This window comes from Cottoperca gobio, chromosome 6, assembly GCF_900634415.1.
Source record: "Cottoperca gobio chromosome 6, fCotGob3.1, whole genome shotgun sequence".
In the NCBI taxonomy this organism is placed as follows: Eukaryota; Metazoa; Chordata; class Actinopteri; order Perciformes; family Bovichtidae; genus Cottoperca; species Cottoperca gobio.
The window spans coordinates 17722184-17740731 of NC_041360.1; the positions used below are offsets into that span (position 1 = coordinate 17722184).

Consider the following 18548-nt stretch of genomic DNA (forward strand, 5'->3'; position numbering starts at 1 on the left):
TTAAGTCTGACATCAACATAATATTGTTGCAATTTAAGGACAGATATTGTTGAGAAGGAAACCTATTGGGAAAGGATCTTCTTTGACCAATCACACCCTTTTCAGATACCAATTTAGAGGAGATACATGCTGTATGTTTTAATGTAGTGTTTTCATATTTGTTATGTGTACATATTAATTGTTTAAATGTCAATAGTCACATTGAGATTACTCACTTGCAGAGGCATTGTCATTTTGAAGTGGTTTTGAGGGAGAAAGCCAAAAAAGTTATCTACGTCAATTAATGTTGCATGTTTTATTTACAATGCCAAGCAACAAAGAATCACATGAAATTATGAATCCATGTAACTGTATTTACTTATTTCGGAAATGGTTTATTATAGTATTTCTTAATATTCAGTGGTTTGTATCATTCATATTCTTTATATATTTCTTCAATATATTTTAGACATATTGTAATTTACAAAAAAAAAAAAAAAAAGCCAATCAATCGTGGTTGAAATAAGGTTTTTCATATACAGATGTTTTCCTCAAAAGCTTTAACTCGTTCTTCTAAATGTTGTGAGACACAGATAAGTTCAATTGTTTGGTAAAAACAAAAGGATAAATCATTTGACAAATACTAATTAGTTTTTGAAACCTTCATAATTAAAGCAAAGAGGTGACAAACTTATTTTGATACAAATGAATTGAGGAATACACACATTACTGTAGCTTTAACACATTAAGTGTTTAGTTTTCTCTCTCTATACACAACATGCGAGTAGGTTGACAGAGAGACCAACACATTTACCTTTACTGCACAAGCACTTATGTTTCTCACACATCACCACTTGACCTCACTTCTGAACACCTGGTTCTGGTTTGAGGTCCCTGCATCCAAAATAATGTGTATTTACTATCTGTTTACATTTAGCACAATCAACGTAAAGCTTGTAAAGAACACGTACACTTTTTGTTCTTGGTTATGGGGTATAAATTAGATTCTCATCTTTATCGGTTTAAACTACCTCTGTTTTTGCCTCTAAGCTTTACCCTCCTCAGAGGTTTAATGCAGTAATAACATTTAAATACATGTAGAATTGTTATGTTTTTCTAGACATGTTGATATAACCATGGTCTAACTGATTTAGAGTCTGACAAGAAATGCATTGTTAATATATTTATGCATCAAGTCAAGCCATGTTACTGTGTCAAATATGGAAACATGTCATTATGGAAAATAAAGTGCACAGAAAGTGAAAGACTTTTCTATCTTGGTGCTTATATTGACTATTTATATCATTTCTTACACTCTCTCTATATATATATCAGACTTTTCAAGTTTATAATCAATCAGTAGTTATTGTCAAAACAAGATCTTCCCAATCTCTACATGTTTTGTCAACCTTAATTATTTTGTGATGGATTTTCTTTTCTTTTTTTACGTGTTAATTTCTTTTCTGAAGATCTATGGTATTAAATGCACTGGTTCTGTCTCAACATCTTTGTGAATTGAGATGTTATCGTCAGCTTCCTTTTTTCTTTTACCATTAGAAGCAGAATTAAACATATAATAAGAATAAATACATATGCCCATAAGAACTATATATATATATATATATATATATATATATATATATATATATATATATATATATATATATATATATATATACATACATATATAAACATTTTTGTTTGTTTCACAAGCTGAAAGTAAAAATCAGTCTGCTACAACAGCGTATGTAACCAGTCGTACTAGTTTGCCAACATTTACAGAAGTTGTATCCAAGTGTTCCGCCTCTTGTCACGACAAGCATGAAGGAAGTTTCCTGTAATCTCACTTTACAGAAGAAATCTCCGGCTGATGGCAGCGATTTCATTCACTGAAGGGGACTTACTTTGTCCTCAATGCTCTGAGATTTATTACCTTCCTGTTCTCCTAAAATGTGGCCACAATATTTGCAGAGTTTGTTTACAGAAATTCTGGGAATTCAAAGGATGTCGAGAATGTCCTGTGTGTCGCGACGTGTCTGTCCTTGGGAGGCCTGCTATCAATTTGGCACTAAAGATAGCTGCGGACGAATATCAAGTGCTGCAGACCAGCAGCAATCAAGAAGTTTGTCTACTCCACAACGAGAAGCTGAAGATATTTTGTCACAATGACCTAGAGCCCATCTGCCTTGTCTGCCAAACGTCAAAAAAGCATAATGTTCACGAGAGCTCCCCAGTGGAGGAAGCGGCCCAACTGAAAAAGGTAGAGTAAAAATAGAAACAGGAAAAAATAACAAGGAGATTTCCTGCACATACACTCCAACACAAGACACATACAGTAAGTTATCAGTAAGAGTAAAGAGTTGTTGTTGCTGTGGTTTGTGGTGTAGAAGAGGATTTAATGGGGCCTAACCCTAACCCTAACACTTTCATAATCGATTCATTGTTTTCTCAATTCATTGATTTATCATTTAGTCTATGAAAAGCATTTCCAAAACTCAAAGAGATTTTTTTAATGTCTACCAACTAATAGATTCATTGTTTCAGATCCAGATTTGAACTCTTAGCGATTCTTCTTTTGAATATTTCAGAACGAAATTTCAGACAAGCTGGAGTCCTTGAGGAAAAAGCTCAGACTATTGATGAAGACCAAGGTGCACTGGGAGGAAACCAAAAACTATATCCAGGTGAAAGTTATTTGTTTTGAGTTGTGTAAACTGTTGGACATTTTAATTCTGAATCTTTAGTGTCACTCGTTCAATTCCACCCTGCACGGCACACAAACATAAAAGTAACCAGCACCCTCAACGTTACAGAGCCAAGCTTACCAATGTGAGGAAGAGATAAAGGAGGAGTTTGAGAAGCTGCACCTTTTCCTTAGAGAGGAAGAAATCAGTCGACTGAAGGTGCTCAAACAGGAAGAGCAAATCAAGACTCAGGTGATGTGTGAGAAGCTGGAAAACATCCAGGACCAGATCAAAACCCTCTATTCCACTATCGGTGATGTGGAGGCCGCCCTCAGAGTGAAGGACTTAACATTTCTACAGGTACATTTATCGCCTTTGTTTTACACAACAATTTAAAGGGATAGTTTGAATGTTTGTGGGCTTGTATGTACTTATCCATAGTCAGTGTGCTACCTACAGTAGATGGCGGTCTGCAAACCCAGTGAAAATATTCTAAATATAGCATACACTTAAACTGCTATAGTTCATCTTGGAGGGCCTTCTGTATAGGTGGCTACAATATGTTTTGCTGCTGCCCCCGTCCACTGCATTGCTTTGCTTCCGTGTCGTAAGTCCTGTTTGCTTTTAAAAACTGGGGTCGTGCCGACCACCATCTACTCTACATAATTTACTGACTATGGATAAGTTCTTCTTTAAGCCCCACTTCAAAAAAGGGTCTTCAACAGGGGGTCCTGGGACCCCTAGGGGGGTCCTCAGAGTTATTGCAGGGGGCCGCCAAATGTTTTGAAAGTTGTTTTCAAAATGTCTGATGATACACAATACAGTAAAATGAATTCAGCAAAGAAAAACCCATTTAATTATATACCTGTGAACCCTCGTGCAACCAGCGGCTAGCTAACGTGCTAAATTACTCTGGGGTCCCTGCGGCCACGTGTTATTATTTTAATAGCTTAGTAATGCATGCACCATAAAAAGGTTTGTTCATGCATGTTATTGTAGGACACGTTTAATATGCTACTTAATTTTCGGAGGTCCCTGCGCCGCCTCGCTTACAGCTCAGGGGTCCTTGGCCCGTTGAAGACCCCCTGCATTGGATGATAAAAGTAACATCCGGACACTGACTCCAAATCACAAATGTATTTAAATGGACAACATTTCAATCCCAGTCTGCTCTTCTTTAGGTCAAAATGTTAATAAAAACAAAACAAAAGATCTCCACACCCTAATATATGCACAACGGGCTGATGGACTCTGACAAGGTTTGGTTAACCGTCCAACACGCGCAGGCTGAGAAACATTTCAAAGCTACAAGCGATTTAAAAAGTACAGAATAAAAACATAGTGAACAGTTTAGTGTTTTTGGAGATGATGTTCAGGCGTTAATCTTTTTATTAATGCTGATTTGCAAAAGCGTTGCAGCTACATGTGATGTGCATATAACTACACAACATTTTGTTGATGAGATGTACTTTCTTTCTTTAAAGGGCTACAAGCAGACAAAGAAAAGGTATGCATAACTCACTCTCTGCCAAAATGAGCTCCAACTGTCTCCATAAGTCAATGTTGTAATTATTTCAACATGTTTCAGGGTCAAATGCAACATTCAAGATCCAGAGTGCATCAGAGATATCCTGATCAACTCTGCAAAGCATCTGGGATCACTTCGGTTTGTTATTTGGAAGAAGATGGAAAACATCGTGGCATGTGGTGGGTGAACAGAAAATGGCTTAAAGGTGAAGTTTACTGTAAATTTCTTTCTCTGTGCTGAATGTTGTTTATACTTTCAGTTCCGATTACTCTGGATCCAAACACGGCCCAGTCCAACTTAAAGTTCTCTGAAGCGTTGACCTGTGTGCAGTACAGCAGCAAGCAGCTCCTACCTGACAACCCTGAACGCTGCACCAGCCGCATGTGTGTGCTGGGAGCGCCCGGCTTCACGTCCGGGAAGCACAGCTGGACCGTGGAGGTGGGTCAGGGCAAAGACTGGGACATCGGAGTGGCCCAAGAATCCATCAAGAGGAAGAGTACCGTCTTCCTCAACCCGAGCGAGGGTTTCTGGGTGATCGGCCTGAGCAATGGAGACTCATTCTGGGCTCAGACCTCACCACGCACCAAGCTCGTGTTGAAGCAGAAGCCTGAGAAGATTACTGTGCAGCTGGACTATGACAAAGGAAAGGTCGTTTTCATCAACGCTGCTGATTTGACAACAATACACTCATTCAAAGACAGATTCACAGAGAAGATTTTCCCCTACTTCTCCCCTGGATTGTGTGAAAAGGAGAAAAGCTCCAGCCCACTGACAATCTGTCCTCAGACAGTAACGGTGTATGTAAAGTAGACTCACATACTTAGACACAAGGCGCTAGAGTTGAAGACCTTTATTGAGTGTGGGGAACAACATGCAGTATCATTAACTGTCCTCCTCTTTCTGTTTGGGTTTCCTCTGTGAAGACATATCTTTCAGTTTAGAGTCCAGTTTCCTGTGCAGATAGGCTTTCTTATTGGGGTCCATGGATTTGTCTTTCTTCCCACTCCCGGCGTAAAGAACGCCTTCTTTGCTTATTCTCATCCGAGCATGAGACTTGGCTTTGTCTCCACAGCCGTGAACCTAAAAAGGGTGCAAAACATGACAATCGGGTCAGAAAACCACAATTCCTTCACATTTTAGCGAATGCGTCACATTTGTCACTTATGGTGTAATATCAATACAGAGACTGGCGTCATCCAAGCATTTTCAATAAAGCTACACAGCCTAATAAAAAACTAAACAACTACTCTTTGTCTGGGTTCTGTCCCTGTCGTACCTCTGGTATATGATGACCGAGACAATACTGCCTGTTGCAGAACAGGCAGAGCTGTCCGAGCATCAGCACAGAAGCTTTACACTTGACAAAACTGCACACACTTTCAGCCTTTATGACAGCCTTGATAAGTGTGTCGAAGTCATCATCTGGAGCGGCGGCAGCTGCGATGCCGCAGGCGCCCGTCTTCATTTTGTTCTTTCCTGGGAGAGAATTGGTAAGAGTTAATAGTTGCAAACACATCCGAACAGACGGGTTAAAATAAACAGTTCAAAGCAGAGCTGCATCGATGTCTCTGCTACAAACCTTTAGCAGACTTGGGCTTCTTTGATGACTGGGCTAGAGCTGGTGGGAGGATGTTCTGTTGCTTCTTTAGTTGAGCATTTTCTTCCCTCTTCTGCTGCTCCCTCTTCATTCGCTCCAAATGTAAACTCTTCATGTCTAACGGAGGTTGACTGGGCGGCTCTCTTTGGGGATTTGGGACTTTTTCTTCTTCCTGTGCTTCTTCATCTTCTTCTTCTTCTTCTGCTTCTTCTTCATGTGTTGGCTCCTCAGCCGGCGTTGACACCAGGGGCCTGGCGACAGTGATGCACCTGTCTTTCCCCTCGCCTTTACTCTCATGCACGAGGCCCAGCTCCTCAGCGATCTGGTGGACCAGCAGGCGGTCATGAGAGTTAAACGATGATGGGAATTGTAGTTCACTCTGATTTGAGTCCTTTAGAAAGCTCTCCACCTGCGCTCTGATCTCAGCACATCTGTTCTTCTTCTGCTCTTCCTCCATCAGTGATGTAATGCAGGACTTTGTGTGCTTCTCTGTACCAGCAGTATTTTCATTACTGCTGCTACCAGTGGACTTATTTTGTTGTGGCTTCGCCCTGCTGGGAGGCTGATCTTTAACCTTCTGTTTGGTGGACGTGGAGCTGCCGGAAGACGCATTAGCCTTGGTGTCTTTGGAGTCACGGGTGTAGTTTTGTGGCACGATGTCTTGGATGTACTCAAATGCTGTTCTGACCTCGCCAAACTCAGTCATGTGATTGATCAGGGACTTCAGGAAAGCGTGACTCTGGACAGTCTGGGTGTCGCACACAACAGCGATGTGACGTCTCGCACGTGTTACAGCAACATTAATCCTTCGGTCCTCCGTCAGAAATCCAACTTCCCCTAAAATTAAAAGAATGAACAAATAAATAAATTGATGCTGCCAACATTCATGGTGTTGTGGAAACACAACTTAAATAAAGCAAAAATAAATGACCCTTTCTGTTGGATCGGACTAACGACAACACCACAGCCTCTTTCTCTCGGCCCTGAAATCCATCCACTGACTTTATCTCCAGCTCCGGATGCCTCGCAGAGAGTTTCTGACGCAGAAGATCGACCTTTACAGAGAAGAAAACCACATCAGGAGTTATTGTGAGTAGAGTCGATTAACGATTAGTCAACTTCTCGATTGTTAGTCGACAGAAAAGTATTCTAACTAAGTCGTTAAAGTCATTTTTCATGTAGAAAATAATTTCCTGCTTTTCTGTTTGTTTGTTTTAATCAAATTAAACTTTAATTTAAAAACATCACGTTGGAAAAAAGATGTAAAAAATAAATCGGCAGATTAATCGATAAAGAAAGTTATCGTAAGTTTCAGCCTTAATGTTGAGACACAACTTAAATCTCTTTAGATTTCTAGTTTTGGGGATTTCATTACTGTAAAAGTGCAGATATTTTATTAAAGGAAAAACTGGATAATAAGGTTAATCAATTATTGCTGTGACACAGTACAGTAGTAGCAGTTAAAGATATATTTCACAGCAGTTCCTCAAGACTTACTTGTAGATTGTACGGAGCAATAACAGCGATGTCTTTAGCCTTAACGCCAGCTTCAGTCAAGGCCTTTATGTGCAGTTCAACAATGTCGACCTCACCTGAGGATAAAGTGAACTCACCGTTAGATCCCACAACACACTAACTGTAATATACGTTGGGTTTCTTTTAACAATAAAAATGACTAACCTTGATTTCCTTTGGACTGCTCATCTGTGACCTCCATCTCGCTCAGACCGCAGCCTGCAGTGTCGATGAGAAGAAGCGGCGTGCTGGTCTCTTCAACACAGGCGACTCCTGGCAGATCTCTTTAGCATCAAAGACATCATTTATTAACACTTTATTGAGTTTTCATTGACTGAAATACAAAAAGATGCGACACTTTCCATCATCAAGCTCACACTCACTTTAACAAGTGTCTCTCTACGGAGCTGTGAGCCGTTAGTCGTCCCTGGTACATCTCTTTGGAGGCCCACTCCATGATGGCACTGTTCATGCGGTACTGAACTGTTAGCATCCGGACCACTGAGTCCCCATACATCTGGATGAGTCTCTCCATGAGACTGAGGGACAAGCCTTTTGATGCAGCCCTGTGGAGGAACAAAAAGAGAAGTATGTGCATGAAACTATAAAACATTACATTTCTCTGTCACCTTCTTACTATGACCGATGGGGTCCTGAAGACAACACACAATTTATAAGTTATTACATTTTCCGTTATTTCATAGAAGATACTTGATATATGTGTTTGGGGGCTTCAAGGGGTCAAATATAGAAAATCTTGAATGTTATTAACATAATAACCGTAAAATAATATAATCTTATTATGTTATTATCTATGAATGCATAAAAATAGGAAAGCCTGTTTATTTACTTTTGTGATTTGATAGTAGGGGGTAACTGCTTGTAGTCTCCAGCCAGGATGCACTTGCGTGCTCTGAGCAGGGCGATCCAGCAGCTGCTCTCCAGGGCCTGAGCACACTCGTCTATCACCACCCAATCAAAATGCTCTGCTGGCAGGTACTTCAGAGGGCCAGTGCCACAAGCACCTGCAGACACAAACAAGTGCTCTCTGATTGCCTTTCGTCATCACTGCAACGACTGAAATACATATTTCACCACTCGAGGCCTTCACTGACCTGTGTTGGTTGATAACACAACATCAGCACTTTTTAGGATCTGGGCGATGGCTGCTGATTCCCTGGTTTTCAGCTCTTTTCTTAGCTCCCCTATTTCCCTTTTGTAATTCACCCGCTCTCCTTTTTCACGCATCTTCTTTATTCCCACCTTGGAAAAAACAAAACATATATATTACAAATCATTCCAAATGGCACTCATGCTACTAGGAAGACCACACGCTTAAATACTTACAAAGGCTTTATCCATGTCTTTACGAATGTCTGCAATGATGTTTGCGTCGTCACTTTGAGCGAGGATGGCATCTAGTGAATGTTTCTGTATGGACTCCAGCAGTCTGGCAGGGTGACCCAGCCTCAGGACCTTTGCCTTACACCGGGCTAACCTCTCCACTAAATTATCCACGGCCACATTAGAGGGCGCACAGCACAAGACCTGCACAAACACATAATCAAAACAGGAAAATGACAACTTCATCAACGAATGACAATGACAGACAACGGTATATGTTGCCGAATTAATCAGTAGGAGAAAAACTATTCACATATGCACTAATACAAATAAACTTCCTGCACCTTTTGGCCTTGTTTGACTGCTTGCAGGATGATCTCCACCACTGTGGTGGTTTTTCCAGTGCCTGGTGGTCCATGAATCACAGCCAGTTCTCTCTGAGACAAAGTAAAGGACACCGCTTCTCTCTGGGAATCATCCAAGTTCGAGTTAAAGAACTTAACATCTAATGAAACATAATAGGACACCCAGAATTAGTCCATGTATTGTATGACTCATACTGATTTGCAAGGTTTTAAAATCAGTGTTTAGAATATGATGTGGATTTGTGTGAAAGTTACCAACAAGCCCAATGTCATAGAGCAACTTACTTCTGATAGTATCTGCTTTGTAATGCATTGACTTACTTGGCTGTGAATGAGAAGACGGTGTTGAGTCTCCAAACAGAACATTTATCAGATTGGCAGCTGGTCCATTGCCGTATCCATTTAATGTATTCAAGGCACTGCAAGCACAAAACACACAGATACCAATAAGTTGTTTCAAGGTTTCATACCTCACTTGTATCTGTCTTACATTACAGACGTCACTCACTTTTTCATTCGTTTGTAGGTGACGTCATTTGCCAACTTTAAGAGGTTGTGAAGACCACCCGTTTCAAAGCTTTGGCCATCCTTTGAATCGTCAAAGGCCACACTTATAGAAGTTTGGCTGACCCTCGTCACTATTCCTGTGCCGATCTGTGAGGCTGCGGTGCATCCACCAGTGTCATAAAGGCCGACTATGTCCCCTGTAACAAAAGACATGCACGTCCAATTAAGCAAAACAACAAACTACAGTCACAAAGAAACCCTCAGATCAGAAGTTTTATTCTTCCATCTCACCAGGTCCAAAGCTGTTGCTTGGCAGAGATGGCAAACCAAGATACTTTCTTGGCTCGAGGACGACGACCGTGCGACCGTACAGGCCTGTGGACTGACTGCCTATCTGCAATTTCAGCAGGCAAACGCCTTTATTTTGAAGATCCTTGAGAGAGATGTTCTCCTGCCATATCCTTAAGGGCACAAAACAAGACACTTTATAGTGACAGCTATCAACAATAAGATAAGGCAGGGAGGCTGCTACCATTATGGGGAGTGAAGGATCCCGTGTTTTTGGAGACCCATACCAGCTGGGTCTATTCCAAGTCCACTTCATGGAATTTCAGAGCAAAGTTGCTGAATGATCCGTTTATTTAGTAAAGTATCACAGTCTAGATGTTATTGTACATACCTGGTCTCCTCTATTTCAGCCTCCCTCTCCTCCAGTAGAAGCTCGAGTGTCTTTGATACAAATTGTTCAACCGCCATCACTCACTAAAAAGACCCAAAAGACGATCAGTTTTACAGCACAGACCCAAACCAACATGTCAGTACTACATAAGCTACAGACAACAGACAAACCTGTTGTTGTAATTTATGGATATGTTAATTCTCCCATAACGAGGGTGACTCTCACCAGTGTTGGAATGTAACTATATAAAAGGTATTTAAGTACTTGACTTAAATACAGTTGTGAGATACTTCTACTTTATTTGGCATATATCCAGTTTACGCTACTGTTATGGTCCCATTTAAACTTTCACACTCACTATATTTCAGAGGCAAATGTACTTTTTAAATGTACTTTATTTATATGTAGAAGAAATGGAGTGATTTTAAGTTGTAGTTAAATTATTATAGTAGTAAAATGTGCTGTACTTCGACCATGTAGCTAAAGCATAAACTTGTGCATACACACAGTAATGCAGCAATCATAACCCAATAACAAAACAATTACATTGAGTTATATTACTTTAGATGCTTTGGGTAAGATGTGCTGATGTGACATTTAATTGTAGTGGGGTATTTTATATTATGAATAATAATAATAACAACAACTTCATTTGTATGGCACATTTCAGGCTAAAGAGCTTAACAAAACAAGATCAGATGAAAATAAACATTAACATGCCAAAGCAATGGTAAAGAAAAACAAACAAAACACAATAATGATCACAATAAAAAACATTAACAACGACACCAGTAAAAACCATAGGTCATTGTGGTATTGGTACTTTTACTTTAGTAAAAAGCCTGAATACTTCTTCCACCATTGAGTCTCACATACATCTTGTAACATAAATTACAGGCCTAGGGTTTTGCCTCTCATGAATTATCATTTCATTCGACTGTAATTACCATTAAAGATAATACACGAGGTACATCTTAGTTAGTAGTTTAAATGATAAAAGCTTCATGTTAGCTTGCGCACCACACTGCACTCAAACAATTTACTTTAGCTACAGTTAGCAACACATGATGACACTCACCTATTAACGATGATGTTAGTAATCTGAATAGACAGCAACAGACGATACGTGGACAGAAACAATAATGTTATTCGTGAGGGACAACTTGCGAATATCCTTATTACACCGGTGTGTTTGTTTGTCTTCTTTAGATGCGCTAGCTTGTTAGCCTGCTAGCTACACTGACACCTATCGGTTCGGATGACTTCGCGCGCACACATTTTTATTTTGAAAAGTACACAACCGGAAGTTACCCCGCTTCGTTGACGCTTCAGAAAGAAACACGTTGAGCTGAATTGTCAATCAAACCGCCAGATAGTCAAAACTAGGTTGTTTGTTATAAATTGAATATTGTAGCAGTGAGGACGGGGCCTTTTTGTCTCGTTGCTCTGTGTGACATCAAACCGCAGGAGGATATGCTGGTTTTTAATCTGCCAGATCTCAGTCAGGAAGGAAGCCTTTGCACTGCAAACCTGCAACCTGCTAACGCATCTTATATTTAACTGATTCACCTCTCATTTTCACTGCGTTTGTTTGGAAATGAGAACGACATTATTCCTGTTGCACGCCATCTCATGCTACTGTTTAGTCAGTGCCACTCTTTCAAAAACTGATGCAAAGAAGTCGCATAAAGCAGCTGATGTTGAGGTGAGTACAACTTCAGGTCTTTACCTTGAAATGAGTGTGAACTGTGTGTGCCTCCTCTGTGTGCCTGGCATGTCACTGGACTTACAAAAAGTGTCCAGAATCAGGAAGAGACCCTTTTCCTCACCTGTCATGTCCAGTCATGAATATGATGGTTGTCTGTCACTGAAAATGGTCTGTTTATCATTTGATCTCACTGTTTAGACATCTCCGGCTGAGCTGTCTGTTTTGGAGAGAGGCCTCGTTGTGTCAGACCCGCCCTGGAAAGACATAGTGAAGGAGGAAAAGAGACACTGGGCTCACACCAAGAGAACATTTCAAGGACCGGTGCTTGGATATGTCACTCCTGTAAGTTACCAACATATCTAAATCTCCCATGCTGCTGTTCACTATGTGACAACACAGCATTAAAGGATATGTGATGGTACATTTAAGATCTGTTGATTGTGGACTGGTTGTTGGAAAACAAGCATGTCACTTTTAAAATTATGAAAGGCATTTTACACTATTTTCTGAGGTTTAATAGACCAAACAACTGATCAATTTCTGGTTTAACATTGGATGTGTAAAGGTAACTGAGATAAATGTGTATTTTTGAAAAGCCTGAGATCAAATAGACTGTTTTACCACGGGGAACAAGAGGAAGTTTCTCTGGTAAATGTGTATTGGAGAAAAGCTGGCTTTAACAGAAGGGAGTAAGTAGACCAGTTGAAAGGCCACAGGGGCCCATTGTTGATGGCTCTGATAGTTTAAAACATTTACAAGAATGGTGTGATGAATGTGATTTCCCGGCAGTAGGGTTGTTAAGTACGGCACAGAGAACTAGGCATGATGTCCAATGTTATTTTATACTATTTTAATTCTGCTATTTTATCTGCTATTTTAATTCTGCTATTTTTATACAATTTTAATTCTGCTATTTTATCTGCTATTTTATACTATTTTAATTCGGCTATTTTTATAATGGTACTTCAGACTCATTACATATCATTTACATCTACACTGTGATTATTGTACTGTAAATGCTCTTATTCTGTCCTTGTACTAATTGTTATGTTTTTGCTGTGAAGCACTTTGAGCTGCAATTCTTGTATGAAAGGTGCTATACAAATAAAGATTATTATTATTATCAATTATTAAGAAAATGACCTGGCAGATTAAAGTAATTGCTGCTCCTTGCCCATGACTTTAGAAGTGACCAATGTTACCGTCTGAAGATGTATGAGGAGGGTCTCACTTTATGGCCAGTATGGAGAGGAGGAAGGATTACAGAGACCGATAACTCTTTGAATGTACATGTAGACATGTATGTGTTGTATTAAGACAGACTTGAAACTATCCTTTACTGTCAACCTATCTTTTATGTTTACAATGTTTTTGACTCAATATCTCTAAATCGCATCTTATTTTTCCCGTCCTCCAGTGGAATGCTCACGGCTATGACGTTGCCAAGATGTTTGGTGCTAAACTAACCTCAGTGTGTCCAGTTTGGCTTCAGGTCCGCCGACGGGGACCTGAAACCTTTGACGTTAGTGGACTCCATGACCATGATCCAGGTAAACGTGGCTGAAGGTCAAATGGGAAGTGTTTCCTAGTGATTCATGTACATAAAGGGATCTTTTTGTCCGTCTAGGCTGGGTCAAAGCTGTTCGCAAGTCTAATAAAAAAGTCAGGTTGGGTGAGTAGACTGCCTACAACTCAGAAATGTGTGCAAGTGCTTTCAGATTTTAATTGCTTAATTTTGTTTACCGTCAGTGCCTCGTCTGTTATTTGATGGCTGGTCTTACCAGGACTACATGAGCGTGCTGGGGAGTGAAGATGAAATTGAAGAGCTGGGAAGTGAGCTGGTGGATGTTGCAAAGGTAATTTAAGTGTTGCGTTTAGCTTGAACTCATTACATTTCATTTAGCTGACGCTTTTGTCCAAAGCGACTTTCAATAAGTGCAAACAATCATGAGTACATTCACTTCAAATAGGTAGAATCCTTTAAGTGCAGAACAATAGCTTCAAATAAGCCAAACAAAAGTGCAACATGCAGAAACGATACAATACAAATTCAACCATTAGATACAAATAAGTTCAAGATACAAAGAACAGAATTCAGTTATTTCTCCCTTGTAAAAGTGTTGTTTGTCCTGCGTCTAATGAAGCTGTGTCTTTGCAGACTGAAGGTTTCGATGGTTTCACCTTGGAGGTGTGGAGCCAGCTGGGAGGTAACAAAAGAAAGTGAGTTACTATGTTGACACATCTTGAACGATTTCTCTGACCATATTCTGTTGTGTCGCGGATGATTCAAGGACATACAAATGATTCAACATGAACTCTTCTTCACACAGGGAGCTTGTCCATATGGTGAAACACATATGTGAGACTTTGAAGGCTAAAAGATTAGACTGCATTCTTGTCATCCCTCCTGCTGTGACGAGGTGAATGAAAGTAGTTTTTGTTTTTTTTCAGCGGCTATAAATGCTAAAAAGGAAAAATCACTTAGATTGGTCCTGACTTTCTTTTTGCTCCTTTTCTTTCCCATCATTATCAGCGCGGGGCAGCCGGGTATGTTCGGCAGGGAGGAGTTTGAGCAGTTGGCCCCTGTAGTCGACGGATTCAGCCTCATGACTTACGACTACTCCAGCGGGGACAGGTGAGACACACAGGCAAGGGTAGAAGTGTAACAGACGGCTACAAGAAGATTCACAGAATTAATGCCAACAATATTCTGAGTTATATATCTTTATTTTATTTAAACAGTCCGGGCCCGAGCTCCCCCCTTCCCTGGGTGAGAGACTGTGTTCTCCAGCTTGCTCCCAACACTCAGTGGAGGGAAAAGATCCTGCTTGGACTCAATATGTATGGCCTAGATTTCGCAAGCCAGGGAACAGAGCCAATCCTGGGAGGAAGGTAAGATAATACTGTGACGACTGCTGGAACACGTTACTTATATTTCACAAATTCAAGTTTCATATGTTTCCAACTTTAAACGAGGAGTACTTTAGCATTGTGATAAACGTTTTCAGACTCATGCAGCAGAACCAGATATTGCAATTATTTTCTACACAACTTTTGTGTCACACAGTAGCAATAAGTCGTAGTGAAAGGCTGTGAACAGTAAAATAGGTTTTCAGGGCTTTCTGTGGCGTTTTAAACTTGTCTCCGATTTCCTGCAGGTACATCGAGATTTTACGAGAACATAAGCCAAAACTTCTCTGGGATGAATATTCTGCGGAGCATTATTTTAGTTACAAGAGGTACTGATTTAGTTACACTTAAAGTAAACTAATTTACGGCTAAAATATTCCGACATCATCGTTTAACAAGATCTGTGGCATTGATTTCAGGAACAATGCAGTTAAGCATATGGTGTACTATCCGTCATTGAAGGTAAGTCTTAAGCACAACATCTGCCTTTCACTTTATTAACCAAAGTATTTTTATTAGGTCTACATGGGGAGAGTAACATTATTTAATATGTTTTTACAGTCACTCTACCTGAGGATCTCTTTAGCTACTGAACTGGGAACAGGAATTTCCTTGTGGGAACTAGGACAAGGACTGGACTATTTCTATGATCTCCTATGAGAGTTGTACTGTAAAGTGAAGACGGAGGACTTTGGAGCATCAACACAAGGATTTTCTTTTTCATGGCCCCCGAAGTTCAAGCGCTGTATGCAGGCGTTTTTATTCTGTTTTTCGTTTCTGAGTTGGAACTCTGAAACGAGACTTTGAAAGGATTTAGTTAATACTCAACTTGAGGGTAATGAAAGTGTTGACATCTTCAACACAAATATACTAGCAGCAGACACAAGGTACTACAGTGTTTTTATTCCTTTTCATTGACGGTATTGTGGAAAAATTTCAACTTGTACAAATCAGACAGAGTGCAGTGACACATCTCCAGCCAACAACAGAGAGTGCATGATCATCGATGAGTATAACGTTCAAATAAAAGGGTTATATTCTTCTCTTCTTCACATGACAGACACCTGCAGCCTCTTTTCAGTCCAAATCTTCTTCCTTCGTCCTTCTTTGCCTTTAATCATCCTCAAAACTGCATCTGCTTTTTCTCATTTTTTAATTTCGAATCAAGACATTTGATTGTGTGGCTTTTATTAGGTTTATAATAACAGCATTTGAAAGTAATGAAGTTGTATTTACAGTGTTGCCAAACATCTGTTCTGCACCAGCATCTTCCAATATTTGTCTGAGATGAATGTTTGTTTAATTACATGAATATAAATGTGGAACAACTGAGTTGTTGAATTTGAGTGCTCCTGCGTTTACTTGGCACTAGAGAGCAGAATTAGATTATTTACAGCAAGTGAGGTTGACTGCATATTCTGACCAGTTATTAGGTGTCTGTCTATGACTACGTGCACGGCATCTTCTTGGCTTGCTGGGAAACAAAGAGATAAACATGAGAGGGTTTTAGAAATGCTGATTAAGTAATTACTCTACCAAAGGAGTATCCGTGCTCTGCAGGTCAGCTCACCCGTGTATGATCCACCACTGTCTTTCACAAAGTCTTCCACGACCAAGGGCAGGTTGGCAAAGTCAGGCCTCCGCACCAGTTCAAACACTGACGGCTTTCAGCGGAAGAAGTTAATGTTATTATTTACATTAACACATAAAAACATTATTTACAAGGTTCCTACAACTTAAGGCAGGTTGTTAGATTTAAGACTTTTGAATGAATTCAAATTCAAATAATAGTTGCATGACGTGTTTGAGTTCATTTGCCTTACACGTCCTGCTATGTGACATTTATGCAATGTTGACGTTGAAATGACATGGTGCAGCCCTGTACTGCCTTCATGTTAAACTTGACTAACCCCTGTTAAGCTGTAGCCACCGAAGATCCACCTCTGTCCCTCAGTGGCACAGCACAGCGCCGACACTCCTTGTCCAACTGCACAAACGGGTTCTGCACACAGAGAAACAAACAAGTCTCTACACCGGACATGTAAATCACATACTGACCACTTTTTAACATTAGCCTCACACTCACTTTGTTGAGAGATGAAGTGTGTGAGGATGCGGTGCAGAGAGCCGCTGTGTGCCAGGTCATTCAGCGCTCCGGGGCAGTCCGGGATGAGCAGCGCTTGGTACCGAGCACCTGGAGAAGGTCATCATGAGGTAACTCGGCAGAGTCCAAACAACAGCACACATGAAAACAGCCAAATGACCATGAAATGAAAATTCTCACCATCAATAGATTCAAGTTTGGCTGGTGTTGCGTAGGGTTTAACGTTGAAGTCCTGCACCCATCTAGCAGTGCTTTCATCGACTCCAACAAAGTCTATTGGCTTCCCCTGCAATAAAACAAACAAACACTTAAGTCTATGTTACCCTGTGCTGAGGTCTCATAATGTTGCCCATGCAAACCTTAAGTTAAAGACAAAATGTTAGTTTAATTTATACTCCAGTAGGGGTTTGCATCATCATATTTCTAAATAAATCGAATGTTGGGGAATTTTATTTATTTAAATGAGCTGTATTATTTTCAGCACCTTTTTATTCTTATAGTACAGTGGATATAAAAAGTCTACACACACTTATGAAATTGCAGGTTTATGAAACGTAAAGACAGAAATAACAACAATGTAAATGTCAGACTTGTTCCATCTTTAATGTGATCTTCCAACAAACAAAAATCCAGAAAGAAAAAATGATTAGGACATTTTTAAATAAAAAAAACCCACAACACCCTAATATGCAGCATTACTACAGCATTAACATATATTGTATACTTATATATACACGTATATTTTACTGCTGTAGATGTTTATGCCGATTTGAACTACTACTTTATCAGAAATACACTTCATCCTTCAATTTATCAAAACACTCAAATTAAAAAACACCACATTTGGAGATAAATGGTTTTCACAGGACAGACAGGGTATCAAAACAAAAGCTGTCAGACAAATGTAGTGCAGTAAAACGTGCAATATTTGCCTCTGAGATGTGGAGCAGTAGCATAAAAGTACTTAGTTACTGTCCACCACTGCGTGTGGGATGCTGAGGTCACAGATAAAAGAGTGAAACACTTTAGAAATATTAACTTTGTTGAGTATTTTTCAGTTACAAATAGTCTTACCCCAGGTGTGGCTGTCTGGAGATTGAACACGGAGGTACAAAGGCTGAAGGACTGATGGAAAGACGCTGCTGACACCCCTGAAGGAACAAAACATAACAATTCAAGTTACGCATCAGAGAGCTCACGTGCACAACAGAACACGTAGCTTGATTGTCAAACTAAAAGATAGCTAGTAAGTGATGCTTGAACACACCTAACAGTTTACTTAAATCAAGAACTAACGCTAGCTGAGCTGTAGTTGATACAAAACTGTGTTAGTATACTTTCTACACGTTGTCACTGTTATTCCCTAAATTAACGTTACATTATACGTCAACTGGCACGAGCTCATGGACCCACCTTGAGGAGACGCACTCGCCACAATTAAACAAGTTGGTTTTGCAGACATTTCATTTATTTCTGTCCTGCCTCCACATGAAGTATTCTTATCTTTTAAGTAATGAATAAGAAGGTAATTGTAGGTGAAATCATGCAAGAGAAATCCGCGAGGAGGAGGAAGTACTGTCAGCTGACAACAACATCCGCTGCAGGATTTCAGAATAAAAGTTCACTGT

The 18548-nt window shown here is 40.0% G+C and overlaps 4 protein-coding genes across 4 annotated transcripts; 2 read left to right on the forward strand and 2 right to left on the reverse strand.

Annotated features, from left to right (window-relative positions):
* The first annotated feature begins 1849 nt into the window (after window positions 1-1849).
* Window positions 1850-5458, forward strand: LOC115009511 (zinc-binding protein A33-like). The gene is made up of 6 exons (XM_029433521.1): window positions 1850-2239; window positions 2568-2663; window positions 2793-3023; window positions 4148-4170; window positions 4252-4370; window positions 4451-5458. The coding sequence occupies exons 1-6, from the start codon at window positions 1850-1852 to the stop codon at window positions 4999-5001; spliced, it is 1410 nt and encodes a 469-aa protein (XP_029289381.1). The 3' UTR covers window positions 5002-5458.
* Window positions 5027-11464, reverse strand: ighmbp2 (immunoglobulin mu DNA binding protein 2). The gene is made up of 16 exons (XM_029433520.1): window positions 11277-11464; window positions 10199-10281; window positions 9811-9980; window positions 9521-9716; window positions 9334-9431; window positions 8992-9152; window positions 8651-8851; window positions 8419-8566; window positions 8154-8328; window positions 7687-7869; window positions 7469-7587; window positions 7286-7380; window positions 6720-6843; window positions 5771-6625; window positions 5468-5667; window positions 5027-5271 (listed from the first exon to the last, which is right to left on the reverse strand). Exons 2-16 carry the CDS (start codon window positions 10273-10275, stop codon window positions 5074-5076), a joined length of 3000 nt encoding a protein of 999 aa, XP_029289380.1. The 5' UTR covers window positions 10276-10281; window positions 11277-11464; the 3' UTR covers window positions 5027-5073.
* A 28-nt stretch (window positions 11465-11492) lies between these two features.
* Window positions 11493-16148, forward strand: chid1 (chitinase domain containing 1). Its single transcript, XM_029433522.1, has 12 exons — window positions 11493-11903; window positions 12105-12248; window positions 13324-13456; window positions 13534-13578; window positions 13656-13762; window positions 14065-14126; window positions 14237-14326; window positions 14440-14541; window positions 14649-14798; window positions 15065-15145; window positions 15236-15278; window positions 15378-16148. The coding sequence occupies exons 1-12, from the start codon at window positions 11796-11798 to the stop codon at window positions 15474-15476; spliced, it is 1164 nt and encodes a 387-aa protein (XP_029289382.1). The 5' UTR covers window positions 11493-11795; the 3' UTR covers window positions 15477-16148.
* On the reverse strand, window positions 15700-18524 carry gatd1 (glutamine amidotransferase class 1 domain containing 1). The gene is made up of 7 exons (XM_029433527.1): window positions 18334-18524; window positions 17995-18071; window positions 17101-17206; window positions 16903-17010; window positions 16727-16818; window positions 16387-16480; window positions 15700-16290 (listed from the first exon to the last, which is right to left on the reverse strand). The coding sequence occupies exons 1-7, from the start codon at window positions 18380-18382 to the stop codon at window positions 16175-16177; spliced, it is 642 nt and encodes a 213-aa protein (XP_029289387.1). The 5' UTR covers window positions 18383-18524; the 3' UTR covers window positions 15700-16174.
* Window positions 18525-18548: the final 24 nt, after the last annotated feature.

Coding starts and splice junctions, on each gene's coding strand:
- gatd1 (XM_029433527.1), bottom strand. CDS start 18,382: ATGTCTGCAAAACCAACTTGTTTAATTGTGGCGAGTGCGTCTCCTCAA. Junction 16,819..16,902: donor ACACTTCATCTCTCAACAAA/GTGAGTGTGAGG, acceptor CTCTGTGTGCAG/AACCCGTTTGTGCAGTTGGA. Junction 16,291..16,386: donor CAGTGGTGGATCATACACGG/GTGAGCTGACCT, acceptor TTTGTTTCCCAG/CAAGCCAAGAAGATGCCGTG.
- LOC115009511 (XM_029433521.1), top strand. CDS start 1,850: ATGGCAGCGATTTCATTCACTGAAGGGGACTTACTTTGTCCTCAATGC. Junction 2,240..2,567: donor AAGCGGCCCAACTGAAAAAG/GTAGAGTAAAAA, acceptor TGAATATTTCAG/AACGAAATTTCAGACAAGCT. Junction 4,371..4,450: donor GGAAAACATCGTGGCATGTG/GTGGGTGAACAG, acceptor TTATACTTTCAG/TTCCGATTACTCTGGATCCA.
- chid1 (XM_029433522.1), top strand. CDS start 11,796: ATGAGAACGACATTATTCCTGTTGCACGCCATCTCATGCTACTGTTTA. Junction 14,127..14,236: donor CTGGGAGGTAACAAAAGAAA/GTGAGTTACTAT, acceptor TTCTTCACACAG/GGAGCTTGTCCATATGGTGA. Junction 14,799..15,064: donor GAGCCAATCCTGGGAGGAAG/GTAAGATAATAC, acceptor GATTTCCTGCAG/GTACATCGAGATTTTACGAG.
- ighmbp2 (XM_029433520.1), bottom strand. CDS start 10,275: ATGGCGGTTGAACAATTTGTATCAAAGACACTCGAGCTTCTACTGGAG. Junction 9,153..9,333: donor GTCTTCTCATTCACAGCCAA/GTAAGTCAATGC, acceptor ATGTTTCATTAG/ATGTTAAGTTCTTTAACTCG. Junction 6,844..7,285: donor TTGCTCCGTACAATCTACAA/GTAAGTCTTGAG, acceptor TTCTCTGTAAAG/GTCGATCTTCTGCGTCAGAA.